General features: G+C 33.4%; 1 protein-coding gene across 1 annotated transcript in view; it reads right to left on the bottom strand.

The window, feature by feature from the left end:
- Positions 1-16,482, bottom strand: part of LOC127986808 (uncharacterized) — a 353,087-nt gene that overhangs the window by 227,000 nt on the left and 109,605 nt on the right. The window contains exons 17-21 of the mRNA XM_052589043.1: positions 12,646-12,816; positions 10,370-10,543; positions 8,488-8,661; positions 7,817-7,990; positions 5,175-5,348 (exon numbers count right to left, since the gene is read on the bottom strand). Coding sequence (XP_052445003.1) covers positions 5,175-5,348; positions 7,817-7,990; positions 8,488-8,661; positions 10,370-10,543; positions 12,646-12,816 — 867 coding nt within the window. The remainder of the gene's footprint in view (positions 1-5,174; positions 5,349-7,816; positions 7,991-8,487; positions 8,662-10,369; positions 10,544-12,645; positions 12,817-16,482) is intronic.

The following is a 16,482-nucleotide window of genomic DNA, read 5'->3' as shown; positions in this document are numbered from 1 at the left end:
TTGTTTGTCATGTGGTGATTCCAAATCAAAGTTCAATCCGGTAAAAGAGAATTTGCATTAACTCAGACTGGTAATGATTAACAGCGTTGACTGTACGTCCTGACCAGAGCCCGCCATATTAGACATTCTCTGGTCCTGACGTTCGCTTTCATTTGCCAAATGACCGCACGTGGCAAGGCGCACATGTCCACTGGGGCTGATGGCGACGCTGAGCGCGGGTTGTCAATACATTCTCGTGTTCTGTCGTCGGTATAGGAAGAAGATAGATTATGGATTATATAAATGTTCGTAAATGTTTCATTTTGCAGAGCCTGTAAAATGTTTTCTGGGACCTGATATGAATTCAAAGCCAACCAACGTTTTTCTCTTGGTATAGTTTTGTTTTTGTAGTTTGTACTATATTACTTTCACTTTCGTCTTCTTCGGTGGTTTTAACTGGTAGAGTAGCTAAACTGTTCATACCGCCACCTGCTGGACTGGAGTTTAGAGAGTAAAACGTAATACAGTAATTTAAACGGTCAACATGGCATTTATTTTTGTCCCTTTTTCTTTTTTCATTTTTTTAATACATATTGTAAATGCCTAAGATCCCGAGTTTGTTTCCTGCTGTATGTTCAATCCTTTGTTCCATATTGACAAATAACTCTTACCAAATTCTAGAAACATATTTTAAGAAAAATATTTCATAAAAAAACTGCATCCTTCTAATAAATTCCTAAATCTATGAATTAGGTTTTAAGTACTGTACCTTGCCATTTCTGTAATTTCTCTTCTCAAGATGCAGAAAAAAATTTTTTTTCTCATAGTATAACCAAAGACTGCTGTTTTTGTTTTATGTAATTAATAACTTTATAATACTGGCCAAATATTTACACACATATGTAGATTCATTATATGCCTCCTCTATTCATTATTCAGAAATTAATTAAAACTTCTCAGAAGCTCTTCAAACTGTTTGATCTCATTGTAACATAATTTGCTGTATTATGACCTTGATCAAAGTGTATCCTTGTCTAAGTTTGCAGAAAACATTTCTTTGATCACATCATGTGGAACTGTTGCTTCATATTTAACCTGAATGATTTTCATATATTGTGCACAATATAAGTAAGCGTAGGTTGGGAGTAAATAAAAGATGTCAGAGGATCAAAAGCAGAAATGTTTTAGTTATGTAGTTTTAAATAAAAATGCACAACACCAGAGGGCTATTGAGTCGCTGGGACACGGCGATCAAGTGCCAATATCATCCTTTCTTTCATGTCTGCTCTCCACTTTCCTGTGAAATAAAGACAGAAAAGCCAAAATTAAGTGCCTGGTTTAATATGTAAGTTTTTGAATAAAACATGCTATTACATAGCGGAGAAGTTTTTTTTTTTTTTTTTTTAATCCTACTGACCTTCACTCTCATGGTGGTCCACAGGGATCATCTGTGTGATGTCATAGTTGTTGTTTTTCATCACATGACAATGGAATAGCTTTCTGTATGATAGTAACACTGTCTTTGGATGACAACAATGTTCATTATGTTAATGATTGTATAAAATAACTGCCCGTGAGATGAGAATGGGTTTGATAACACTTGTCTTTATTAGTCAGACCTGCATGGCTGCTCATTCATATGTAATTTCTACAGGAAACTCTACAGCTTTAAACAGGAGAACCTCTACATCTACCAGAAGATCAGTTAGTCTGGACTAATGAAAGAGGAGAGACTCCATCAAGACTTCTTACGTCAGTCAAAGCATTATTATCTTGTGTTCAGAGTACAATGAACCAAACACTTACTTAGATGTTTCTTCACAGATCTAAAACAATATATTTGTCCAGACATAACCCTGACTTAATACAAATTAAAATAATAAATATAAAAAAATATATAAAAATGTAAGAGACATAAGATGTAAAAATGTACAGAAATATAAAATGTAAAAATGATTTTATGGCATAAAGAAGTATAAAACTGACATTGATAGTACTGATTTGAATCTTTAAACATGTAGACTTACTTTCAGTTTATATTTCATGTTCATTTGATATATCTGAGAGCTTACACTGTATTGTACAATCATTTACAGCATTTTTTTTTATTATTTCTTCAAAACTGAGTTGAGTAATCACAACATCATTATCTGATTGTAGTGCTTATAACAAATAGTCATGTCTTCCTGCTAATCCACCTAATTTGAGTGTTCATCAACTTCTTCTCTTTCCTTTATTTCACCTGTAAATAAAACCACAAAATATTATTTGTAAATACAAAACCAACAATAAACATTCAACATTACTCATGAACATGTATGTTTCTATTAATGCTGCATTATTTAATTTGAGAGTCTGAGCCTCTTCCAGCTGTATGCTTTAGTTATCATTATTGAAAAGCAACATATACAGAAAGAGTCAGTGTAATAACCTTTAGTTGTGCTGTTGGAAGCTGTTTAAATCAGTTATCAAATAAATATGCCTGTTTATAAACACTCAATTCATATTAGCTGTAGGTTTTGAAGTGCTTCTGAATATCCCTTCTGATGTCCTCAAAGATTTAAAACAGGTTAGGGGTACGATTTTGTTATTTTATGATAATACGCTCAGTTCATGTTTGAATATATGATGAACATTATACATTTTGATTATAAACATCAAACATATTAATTTATTACAGTACTGCTGAGGCTTGTCTGAGGATTCCTTATCTGATGGTGACTTTTCCTTTTCTGTTGATTTCACAGGTTCCTGAGCTTTTGACCTGGGTGTTAACAATCCACCAATGAAGTCCACTCCCCATCTGAACCAGTCCTTATCCAGGCTGCAAGGAGGAAGCAAAAATAGCGTTAAGTGGGAGAAGTTGCAAATTAGTTTCTGTATTTCAATTACTTTGAGTTCAGAGTATAATAGACTTTAACAAACATTGAATTCTTGTAATCAGGTTAATTTCTGGTTTTACATTACTTGGCACACATTTTTCTAGATCAATATTGTTAATACTTTATTTTAAGGACCAATTTTCACCCTTAACTTGTTTATTAGCATGCCTATACTTAGCATATTAGCTGTTTATTAGTACTTATAAAGCACATATTAAAGTCTTATTCTGCTTGACCATTCTCTAGATCCCTTAATCCTACCCCATACCAACAACTACCTTACTAACTATTGATAAGCAACAAATGAGGATTTTATTGAGGCAGAAATCATAGTTAATAGTTATTTGAGAGTGAGAATTGATACCAAAACTAAAGAGTGACTACAGTATTTGTGTTTTGAATATAACACATTCAAAATGCTTATCTGTGTTAGTATGACTAAAGAGATGTTTACTCACCGCAGTTCACAGTCTGAGTCTCGTAGCACATCAACAAGCTGCTTCTTTGAGTCTCCGATCATATTGTATCTCAGATCAAGCTTTTTCAAAAACTGCAGTGTTTTTGCGTTTGTCAAAGACTGAGTTAAAGAAGAAACATCTGCAATTCTACAGTACTTTAGACTAGAAGGAGACCAACAGAAAGACAAAAAGACAGAAGAGAGATCATGGTAACAGTTTCTATGAAGCCTGTATTTATAATTCATTATAATTTTATTAAGGCCTTATAACGAATGCATAATGCATTATAAAAAAAAAAAACCTTATAATATGTTCAACTCATGAATAATCATAACAACAATTATAATACATCATAATACTTGCATAAATGTGGTTATAAGTTTAAGAGTATGATCATTTATAACACACAATGAACACCATATTAAATCTTCTTCATTTATTTAGGATCTGCACAGTATCTTACTACAGCTTGTGAGTGGTTAGATGTTGAGTGTTATTTGAGTGTTTCCTGATGAGCTAATGTTAATTTATTGATGTGAGCTTAATACTCCAACTGTAAAAAAAAAAATGCTATATAAATGCTTTATATGGTTACATTTTATTTTGATGGTCCCCTTAATCAGTTGACAAGCAACTACATGGCAACTAATTCTATCATGAGAGTATCAGTGTGCTCAAGAATAGCAGAATCTAATAAGTTGATGTCCTTTCAAAGACACTTGTAGTCAGCTTATCTGTTGGTTGACCATCAAAATAAAGTCTTAGCATATATTTACAGTAGCAGACATACTAATACTCTAATGACCGCTAGTTAATATGTAGTTTCAGAGTTAATTAACAACAGCTGTCTAAAGGGTACCATCAAAATAATCAAACCGATATTAAAATAAAAGTAGCAAATGTGTCATATTACACATTCATCTGATCTGATATATGATCTTATAGCTGTTTGAGAGAATGTATTATTATTATTATTATTATTATTATTATTACTTATAAGTGGTCTTTGACCACTTGGCAAGATATGAGACTTATAATACATTATAACAATGAGAAATATATCCATTGTAAAAGTGGATGCAACGTGTTCATTGTGTTATAAATCATCATACTCTTAAAAGCTATAACCTCAAATAACAATATATTATAATATATTAAAACTGTTCTTATGAATATTCATTAAATGATACAACAGACTATAAGTTTTTTTTATATATATATAATGCATTATGCATTCATTACAATGCCTTAAGAATACCCTTATAATGTATTATAAATGTGGAGAAATTCCACAGAACTGATAAAAAAAAAAAAAAGTTGTTTTATTTGACACTAAAGTGTGGGCTGAGCCTCATCAAAGCTACAGAAGTTTGTGCAGAAACACATTCAGTCCTTTGCAACTTAATTATTTTTTGTAAATGTTATATTGTATACAGTTACTGTTTTCATCACAAATATAATTTCTTGAACAATTTATTTTATTAAATATTTAATAAAAATACACATTTTTGGAGGGGGGGGTCCTTGCTTTGCTTGGTCTGCGGCACATGTGTTTTTGGCCAGCTGGTCATGCAGTTATTCTGCTGCTGTTCACACTGATCATTCAGTGCCATTCACAATGTGTCTTAAACTTCCACATTTTTTCATGACAGTTAGTGATATTTCTGACAGAGAGAAGATGCTTGTGCCACAGCTGCACATATCCCGCTAACACAGTGGTCCTTGAGCAATTATTTTCCACAAATATAATGCAAACTCGAGCTCTTCTTGAGATATTGAGTAACAGTGTTTCATTTAATGTCTAATGTCAAAGTAATTTTTAAAGCATTGTAATTATAATGTGAATGTTACTGACCACAGTTTCTCCAGTTTACAGTGTTGATCCTTCAGTAATTCACATAATTGATTCATTCCTTCGTTTTTTATTTGATTCCCGTTGAGCTTCAGTTCTCTCAGGTGTGATGGGTTTGATTTCAGAGCTGAAGTCAGAATGAAACACTGTCTCTCTGTGATACTGCATTCACACAGACTGAAGATGGAAACAGAAAAGAGAATGATTAAAAATTGTTAAGTTCATGTGTGAGTTCAATTCATCATAACCAAACACCATGCAGTCATTTATATATAAGCAAAACATGATATTTAATTATAAAACCACAATCCAATCCATAATTAGAATCTAAGTCGGAAGCATCTTTAATTAATCTAATGTAGATTAAGACACATGACTGACTGGAAATTTAAATTGACTATTTGCACATTCTTAAAGTGAGAAAATAAATAAACTATATTCGAATTTAATATAATTTAAGTTAATTTAGTGTCTCACAAATCATCATTTGAGCTGTCGTTGGATTTCACACACAATATCAGTTTGACATTATTTGCATGATTATTAGATCACATCTATTTCACTATTACACATTCAGCTTTTACATTGCAGGTACGATGTGGTGAGAGATTTGTTAATAGTTCTGACAGTCTGAAGCCATTACTAAGCAACGTTATTAACACAATGGATTGTTCAAAAAGACAATCAGCTGAGGAATCATCTGTTGTTAAAACAAAGAAACCTTGTTTAGTGAAAAGTTTTCAAGTAAAAGGAAAAGTGAAAGTGAAAGAAACTGTAACAACTCATATTTACATCAGACTGGCTTTTAAGAGAAGGTGAGATTTAAAACCGACCCAAAGATCAACAGGTACAATTATCTAGCCCTCAGATGGTTTTCGGGGACTTTTTCACCCCAAATGACTTTTGCTCAAATTAAAAAAAAATGTTCCCTTTGTCCAAATGGTATGAAACCTTCTACACCTCTCAACACTTTCAAAATCAGAAACAACGCAGAACACATCAACAGAAATGGCACAAATAAAGTCGCACACTTCCACCAATGCAAAAAACATCCACAATGCTAAATTATATTGCTCACAACACGCGTACACACACACACACACACACACACATATAGAGGAATACATTTTTGAGACTATAAAAACTGTTCTCTTATCATTTGTCAAATAAAATTATCCAAAATGCAGAACCAACACAAATATAAAGTGGTGACACTGACACCGACAATGTGCACACACACACACACACACACACACACGTGAGGTTATAAAACAATTGCTCTCTTATAATTATTTCCAAAAAATCATGCAAAATGCAGAACCACCAAAGAGGTAGAGAGAGTGAGAGAGAGATGTCAGGATGAGACATAAAAATTTAGCACGCACACACAAACACACACACACACACAAACCTGCTCCAACCCCGTCTACAGAAGTCATGCGGTTTACCATGCTTACTGCCTGCAATGCATTGTAATGTAACATTATTGAAAAACTGGGTTTTTTCAGTAAAAAAATGCTAAACTTTGACAATTTTTATTTTTTATTTTTGTTATAATTGTGATTTTATAATATTTAGATATGAATCCAACTGAATCCAACTTGTGAAAAGATATCTTTCAGGTAGTCAAATAGCAAATAGCATAAAGTGGAGCTCTATAACCATCTAGTGGTTAAAGTGATTTATTTTTTTATTTTTATTTTTTAAACTGCATTTTCCAAAAAATGGGTATAAATGTTACATTAAATAATTTAAAATTATCCATGTTATCCCCATGAATGAAAGTTAGAAATCTGGGTCTTTTATAAAGTGAATTTTACATCAAATGCTGTTTTTTTTGTAAAAAGCCTATTTAAATAAATATTTATTTATTTATTTATCGAAATTTAAAAGATATCATAAATCCTCCAAAAACTGCACAAATGTTGAGTGAAAACATTAACAAACAGAGTAAAATTACATTTGTAAAAAAAAAAAAAACTATTATCTTGTTACAAAATTTAATGTTATTGTCTGGGGTCTCTGGAGACCCCAAAAAACACGAGTGTTGGACAGAAACGAAGACCATCAGAGGGCTAGCAATTGTTTTGTTGAATTGTCAGTGATGCCTAACTCTTTCAATGTAATAAACTGTTAACCTGCTCAACAGATGTTATTTATGACAATTATCACATGAATCATTTCTTAATCTCGTTCTAATGTTAATACATTTGGAGTATTCTATTTGAGCAACTGTGTGTCCGAGTTTAGTCATTTGTATAAAAAAAAAAAAACACCCAAACCATCTCTATATGTGAAGTGCTTTCCACAAAAATTGTCTTTAGTGTGCCATTCTCAAAAAAAAAAAAAAAAAAAAAAAAAATAGTTCAAACACAATAAACACCTCTAATATTGACCCTAGCCAGCTGTAGATTTAAATATCTTCACTGTTATACAGAGAAACCCTTCAGACGGACCCACACTAGATGTCACGGTTCTCCTCTACATGCCCTTCACATGTAAGCAGGTGTGGTCTTAACTCCTTTCTGTCAATAAAGTACTTGAAGTGCTGTAAATAATGTCATTTAGGCCCTGTTGCTTTTAAATAAATAACTTAATAGTCAATTTTAATCACACTGTTACTGATATAATGTACAGTCACTAACTGTAGTTTCTTCATTTTGCATTGCGAACTGCTCAGTAGAAGCCCAAGGTTTTCAACTCCAGAGTCTCCAAGTTGATTCCCACTGAGCTTCAGTTCTCTCAGGTGTGATGGGTTTGATATCACAGCTGAGGTCAGGATAAGACACTCTTTGTCGGTAATCATGCAATTACACAGACTAAAGACAGAAAGAGAAAAGACAATGAATCAGATCCGTAAATGCCACAGTCATTAATTCATCAGTAAAACATTGAAACATAATTATTGAACCATATGCTAATCCATAATTTGAATTGAGGATACTAGTAACAACACAAATCTGGAGCATCTTTACTTTCACTTTGACAAAAAAATAAAATAAATTACTGTGATTTATACATGTAGATTAAAATACAGAATCACAATAAAACATAAATAAATAAAAACTTAGATTAAGTGAAAAGTACTGTAAAACCATGTAACAACAATCAAGTCACTGAAGTTACACTATTCTCAAATGTGTATTTTTGCAGCAAGGATTTGCCAGATAGATGACAGTTTATGAAACAAAGTTTATATTAATTAAAAAATATATATATTTTTCTACTTAAACATATCATATCCATCAGTCCATTAGCTAACAGCATAATAAGATTTCATCACACTTTAAATGCTGTACAGTAAAATGATACTAACGCTAGTATTTCCAGCTTGAATTGTGTGTTCTTCAGTAGATCACTGAGGTTTTTCACTCCAGAGTCTCCAAGTTGATTCCAGCTCAGGTTCAGTTCTCTCAGATGTGAAGGGTTTGATCTCAGAGCTGAAGTCACAGCAGAACAACCTTCGTCTGACATATAACAGCAGCTTATACTACAATGGGAAAAAGAGAGAAATAAGAAAATAAAACAGCTCAACAAACTCTTTATTCTGTACAGTCACATTAACACAACATATTAACAAAAAGAGGAAGAGAGATCATCTTCACTAGGGATGGAGTATTGGCATTGGTCTTTATACTGATCTTGTGCACTCATTCTCATTAAAAGGCTCTGATACCAAAAACAGATACCATGCAGTGCAAGTACTGTACTTTTGTCAAGACAAAAAAATAAATAAATAAATAATAAACACAAACAACAGAACCAACAGACAGCAGAAAGAAGATATCAAAGATTAAGAATGTATATTATGCAAATGTATCTAAATTAAATTAAATTTATGCATTTAGCAGACGCTTTTATCCAAAGCAACATACAGTGCATTCAGGCTATACATATCATTATCTAGTATCTAATTACTAGAATATTAATATCATATTAATATGAATCAATAATATGAATAACATTATATTAATCAATATTCATGTGTCACAATCATTAGATGGAGTGCCCATGAACTTCAGTAGAGGGCACTCCACTCAGGACCATTCCACCCATCAACAACCAGATGTCACTTGGACACTAGCACCTCTCATACTGTTCCACCACACCCAAACTACATTCCCCATGAGTCACTGCATCACAATCACCTTGCCACACCTGCACCTCATTCATCAGTCAATTTCCTTGCCACACCTGCACCTCATTTACACACACATAAAAGCAGCACAATCACTCTCACTCACTGCAAAGTCTTGTTTAGCCAGTCCGACATTTCCGAGCTTTTTTCCCTGTGTTTGTTATTCCTGTGTTTGACCCTTGGACTGTGTATTCCGACTCTGATTCTCCACTGCCTGTCATGATCTCTGCTTGTTTCTGGTTACAATTCTGGTTATCCCTGACACACTTGACGCCATTCCTGATCTCTGCCTGTCTGACCATTCTGTTTAATAAATGCTGCACATGGATCCGAATGCCTCTGACTCCTCGTTACATCATGCATGTATAGCTGCTGTGCGCAAACTGATAAATGAAGCACATTACATGGATTGAGTGCACAGCAAGCTATGAAAGCACACATCTCTTTCTCACAGATATCACTGAAAAGGTGTAGCTTGGTCAGACATGTCACTAGCAACGGAAGTGAAACAATGCACCTAACACTACTTGATGGTGAAGAGAAAGAAGGAGAGAGAAATAAAAATATAAAATGTAACACCTAATGTTGCTTAATAAAACAGATTTAGTGAAAGTACTATATATATATATATAGTATTCCTACAGGAAAATGTTGTGATTTCTGTAGCCCTACACTAGAACAGCTCTAAATATCTGCTATGCTTTTAAATTAATAATGAATACAATAGAGCAATATAATGAAACTGACAGTTAACAAAGCTTGTACAATACACTTTACAGTACACAACTTACTGTATATGATTCATCTTCTTTTGGTTTCTCAAATATGAAGAAAAAAAATGCTATGAAAATACTGCTATTGGTAATCAGTATCCAAAATCAGTGAACAAAAAATAAAGTATTGATCTTGTTCTGGAAAGGTGGTATCAGTGCATGTTTAATCCTTATATTTCACCAGATAATAATCAAAAAAAAAAATTCAGACTCACCATTAGATATTGAGTACAAAGAGTTTGTATTCAAACTGTTGAAATGAGTTTAAGCATTTTAATGTTACTGACCTCAATCGCTCCAATTTACAGTGTGAATGCTGTAGGACATCACATAAGTGATTCACTCCTGTGTCATTTAGTACATTCCGGCACAGGTCCAGTTCTCTCAGGTGTGAAAGGTTTGAACACAGAGCTGAGGTCAGGATGAGACACTGTTTCTCCGTAATACTGCACCCACACAGACTAAAGATGGAAAGAGAAAAGACAATGAATCAGACCTTATAATCTGCAAAGGCAGTGGTTCTCAAATGTTTCTCAACCACCCCCATCAAATTACTGTCTTCATTGAATATTAAAGTTGATTATTATTTATTTATAATGAGAACTCATAACATTTACAGTACCATTCATATGTTTGGGCTCATTACATTACGATTTTAAGAAATGCAATACTTTAATTCAAGGATCCATTGAATTAAATTATTTTTACAGTAAATTACTTGAGAAAAGGTTAAGCACATTTATTTACACAAGTTTTTAAGCAATTTAGTGATTTTCAGATTTTCACACCAAACGTAAAAAAAAGGGCTGTTTTTACAGAGGAGCTTTCAGTTTGTTCTTCCTTCCCAGAAACTCTTGATCAACCTTTTTACTGCAGTGATTTTACCTCAAATTTTTGGGTGGATGTTATGAATTATTTTTCAGTGTAAAATAATAACATGAATCCCTTATATTTATATACAAATATAGTTGGTGTATTTCTTAGATTCTGTGAGATAAGATTCTCTTATATTCAGCAATCAGGATGATTTCTGAAGGATCACGTGACTCTGAAAGCCGGAGTAATGGGGCTGTAGCATGAGAGGAAATAGAAAACAGTTATTTCAAATTGTAGATTTACAGTTTTTACAGTATTAATTGCATTAATAAATAAATGCAATTTGATGAACATAAGAGATTTCTTTCAAAACCATTTATAAACTTTACTTTGAAACCTTGAAATTCTGTCGTAACAGCACCTTTAATTTCAGAAACATCAAGTTAATAAACATTCCTTCTCTTCCACTCAATTTTAAGACTGGTTCTTCTGTGTCAGTGTCACTATTTTACTCAAAGGGTCAAATATGTTTAGGTCTGTTGTTCTCAGCCACACTGTTTGCAGTAAGGTTACATGCATTATCTAACATGGACTAATGGTGAACAATACCTCTATAGCATTCATGTTAATTTCAACATTTACAAAATCATTTTTAAAATGTAAATTTAAATTATGACACTTTCAATTGCTATCAGTTTAACACATTTATTTTTGAAGCAAATAATTATGGGGGAAAAAAACTACAACAACGCTTTTAATAAACCCTGCCTGGCCCAGTATGTCATTTTATATTGCATGGTTCAGGACATCATGTGGCCCATGACATTTTTGTTAAATGACCCTAAAATACAAGATAAGAGGGCCTGTCTCTTATCTTATATTTTTGTCATATATTTGCTTCTAGTATTTTAACAAGAGCAAGAGAGCTGTTTTCCACAAATATCTGCAAATGTGACATAGATTTTATACAACAGTTCAATAAACAAGAAGTTAATATTATGTTACAATTTACACAAAATTTTGTCAGTATTGTTGCAAACAAAGCCACAGCAGAACTGTTGTGTCTTTTCAGGAAACACATAATGGTGTCTTGTTCTTTATTGAATCCACTTTTTTGAACAAATCAAGGGAGCCAATGATTCAATGACCCATTCATAAAGACTGTCACTTGCTTTGTTTCTGAATGAAGCAGCCATCAGAAACAATCATTTGATGAAATAAACTGAACGACTCACTCATTATGACAGTGAATTGCCGCCACCTGCTGGTGGTTTGGTTTATATTCAGAGTACTATTACAATAAATGAACAAATAAAACTATATTAATTTCATTAATCAATATTTAATTTGCTTCACAACCTTCAGCTTTAAAAAAATCACCTAATTTTAAGCACAAATCAATACACTTTCAAGCTAAATCTTGTGTAGATATGAAATATATACTTTTGAAAATAAAATAAATGTGTACATACATTTAGCCTATATTACATATAATTAACAAATGAAAGTTGTTTTAATCATTTTTCTCCATCTACAGTAACTAAAATAATTATTGACCCATGATCAAAGCTAAGATAATAATTATTTGTTTCTTTGATGGGCTGTTTAGTTATAATACTCCACATTATTGTGACTGTGGTGTTGAGAGAAAAATGCCGTCTTAAACAAATGAGAAAATATTATTATCAAGTACAGTACTATTAGTATTAAAAGTAATGTAACATTTGAAATTTTGTGAAATACTCACGTCAGTGTGTTGAGTGTACAGTGTTTATCCTGCAGTAGAGCAGAGATCTGATTCACTCGTGTGTCTCCTAGTTCATGTTCACTCAGATTCAGTTCTTTCTGGAGTAACGGGTTTTTACCCACAATTCCTGTCACATACTGACAGGCTTCATCTGCAGCAGGACCCAAAAACCTGCAGAAGAGAAGATGAGGAAGTAGATTCAATTCAATTCCGTAAACTTGATCTAATGAAAGGGCTCCAAACAAAAAAAATCGAGTAAAGAGCCATTGGCTCCTAAAAGAAAAAAAAAACGTAGGCACCAAATTATTTTTTAAGGTTCCACAGAATAAACATATTTTATTTATTTTTTACATATATTTTAACCTTTCTTGGCATTATAAGCATTTTAATCCATCTTGTAGATGACCTGGGAACTAAGGTTCACTTAAAGTGGGAACTAAATGTTTTTTCGGTCCCACTTTATATTAGGTGGCCTTAACTACTATGTACTTGCATAAAAAAAATGAGTACAATGTACTTAGTGTTCATATTGTATTGTAAAACACTTTTGCTGCTATTGAGGTGGGATGGGGTAAGGTTAGGGAGAGGGTTGGAGGTATGGGTAAGTTTGAGGGTGGGTTAAGGTGTAAAGTATGGGTCAACGGTGCAATTATAAATGTAATTACAGAAATTAAATACAGATGTAATTACATGTAGTTTTTTAAATATAAGTACAATGTAAAAACATGTATGTACACAATAAGTATATTGTACTAAATTATTAATTAAAATGTAAGTACATAGTAGTTAAGGCCACTTAATATAAAGTGGGTCCGTTTTTTCCAACTTGAAATATACAGTCACACATCGTTTATTACACAGAATCTGTACCAATATCATGGACCTTAAGCATCACGTGGCCACTGAGTGTAGTTTGGGCTCCTCCTCCATACATCCTGTAAATGTTGTCATACACAAAAATAAAGGTGCTTCACGTTGCCATAGTATAACCTTTTTTTTTTTGTCTAAATGGTTTCATAAAGAAACTTTACCATATGAAGAACCTTTACATTTCACAAAAGGCACAAAAGACAACCTCAGCAAAAACTTAACTTGCAATTCAATATTTGTCAATATTTGTTCAATATCGCAGTTTGGGGCCCTGTAGCATATGATTCAGAGTGTGAAATTGTTTATTTTGTATAAGTGAAATAATATTTACACAAATAATTCACCTGCATGCCATTTATTTTGCATAATTTCATCACATCTCACCTCAGTGTCTTCAGTGAATAGTTTTGATCCTGTAGTAAATCATTGAGCTGCTTCACTCCTGATTGTCCAGGATCATTTCCTGTGAGATCCAGCTCTATCAGGTGTGAAGGGTTTGATCTCAGAGCTGAAGACAGAGCTTTATAACCTTCTTCAGTGATACTGCAGTCTGAAAGACTAGAACAGAAACAAAAATAAATTACATTTGTTCTAAAAACTGACCTGAATAATGTAAATCCCAAGAAAATTATATTTAATTCCTTGTACAAATGTATTGGAAGTTAGTTGAAAAAACTGTTTAGTGACTATAGAGGCATAGAGAACTTTAATATGTTAGACATCAACCTCACTTTCAGGCTTCTTACTATCTAAAAGTCTTTTCACAACATACAAGCAACCTAAAAATAGTTCAACATTAAAGTTTTGGAACTAAATGGGCAAAACTGGAAAAATAAATAAATAAATAAAAAATCACCCACAGTGGTGTGAAACACTAATAAACAATTATAGGACCATCCCCATCTGCTCCCTCAAAAGGACTAGGCCTATATCTATCTTATCACATATAATCTTAAAATAAATGGTGATTATCAGATCTCACTCTCCTCCAGCTCTAACAGACTGGTCTAAATTTTGACTCAACAAACAGTAGGACAGCAACTGATTAAAACACTAAATTATAATTTACAATAAAGAAGAACAGCCCCATTTAAGTGCTAACTCTAGAATATCTGCATATATAGAGACGTCTGTATCCAGTTACTATACTCATAATAACTACAATTACAAGCATTACATGTACAATTTGAATTTAACAACAAATTCATTGACATAATATTTCAGTCAGAGTTTGTATGCTTCCTATAAAGCTCTATCTGTTTAACACACATGCATGAGTTTGCACCCAGCGTGAGTTTGAGCATGAGTTTACTCCACAAACAGCAAATCCTTCTGAGCTAGGGTGACGAATCGTGCAGCAGTTTCCATGACCGTGGGGGAAAAAAAGGAAAACAAAACACTTTCAGAAACGGAAACCAAATTGGAAGAAGGGGTGCTTCTTAGTTTTTATTTTTTTGTTTAGGTTCTGTCTTCTTTCATGATGTTGCCTACATTGGCCCGAGGAGACATAGGAGAATTCACCATGAACAGTCTTTATTAATCATATAGGAACAATGAACACACACGTAGGAATAGGGATCAACATTTAGATGGCACAAAGGACTCAGGAAAACACAGGGCTTAAATAAGGAACCAAATAAGGAAATTAAAAAGGAAAAACCTGGAATCAATTTCACACATGAGTAAAGAACTAGGACACATGGTAAACAAAGAGCACGTCGGAGGAGGAAAACAAACACACAGTCCATGGGTGTGACAATGCTTTTGTTCTACTGACAACTAGCCAAATAGACATGGACGGTACACTTTGATGCATGCAGTAGAGAGCAGGTTTTTGCAGACCATTTTCTTTTGCATGCTTCAGCTTTACATCTTTGGTGTAAACTTACCTTAAGCAAACTCTCCCCAAGAAAAATAATGCTTCAATCAAAATGCACCCTTATACGACTTCAGGGTTTTGATATGATTGGAGTAGCACACACTTCACGACGGCTCCATAAAAATGTAATATAACATTGTCAGAACATCTTTTCAGCAATTGTGAACATTGTTAAAATTATAGTCTTGCATCCTAGAAACTACTACACAACTTTAGGATTTAATTTGTCTAGTTTTTTAAACATGCCAGGCAAATCTTGGAAAACCCCAGACCAGGCCGCTATAACCTCCGGCTCTAATGTTGAAGAAGCGCCAGAAGAAGATGCTCCATAAGCGGGTAGTTAAGTCCTCCTCAACGTGATCTCGTCCGTTTGCGCGGAACTTTTTTATAATTAAATCAGACATTGGAGAAATCATAGACTCAAAGATCGAACAACTTGCTGTCGCTATCAGAAGATAACTGTCGGCATTTAAAAATGAGGCAGGCATGGAGATTAAAGTTATGAAGGGCGATCACTCTGCAAAATTAGCAAACCTGGGGAGTTATGCTTCTAGCTCGTCTGACACAGTGGTTAAGATGGTACCAGATCTGGTAAAGCTAAAGAGTAGAGTGGAGCAACTTACAGAAAAATGCACTAACCTAGAAAGCCGCAGCAGAAGACAAAATATCTGTATACTGAACATTAAAGAGGCAGCTGAATCCAGAGTAAAGCGAATAAAGTGGAGTAAAGTAGAGATTTTGTTGCCCGTTGCAGCGTTTATAGTCCTCTCCTCAGCCGCTTCAGCTGGGACCGATCAGCCCGCTGTGATTGCGTGCAGGTGAATCTCCCTCGTTGCCAGGGCGACGCTGATAGATGCCCAGGACACGACTCACACTATATATATATATATATATATATATATATATATATATATATATATATATATATATATATATATATATATGTTGTTATATTTTACTTTACTTACTTTAATTCTGCATTGCACAACGTGTTCTAGTTAGTCGGTTACATGACAGGATTATTGTTTATGTTTTGGGGAATATGGGATGGGAGCCTGTTTAAAATAATCCAAGGTTCTAAACAAGCA

The sequence above is a fragment of the Carassius gibelio genome, chromosome B22 (genome assembly GCF_023724105.1).
Source record: "Carassius gibelio isolate Cgi1373 ecotype wild population from Czech Republic chromosome B22, carGib1.2-hapl.c, whole genome shotgun sequence".
Lineage (NCBI taxonomy): Eukaryota > Metazoa > Chordata > Actinopteri > Cypriniformes > Cyprinidae > Carassius > Carassius gibelio.
Note: the sequence above shows the minus strand (reverse complement) of the source record. Positions and strands in the feature narration are given on the sequence as shown.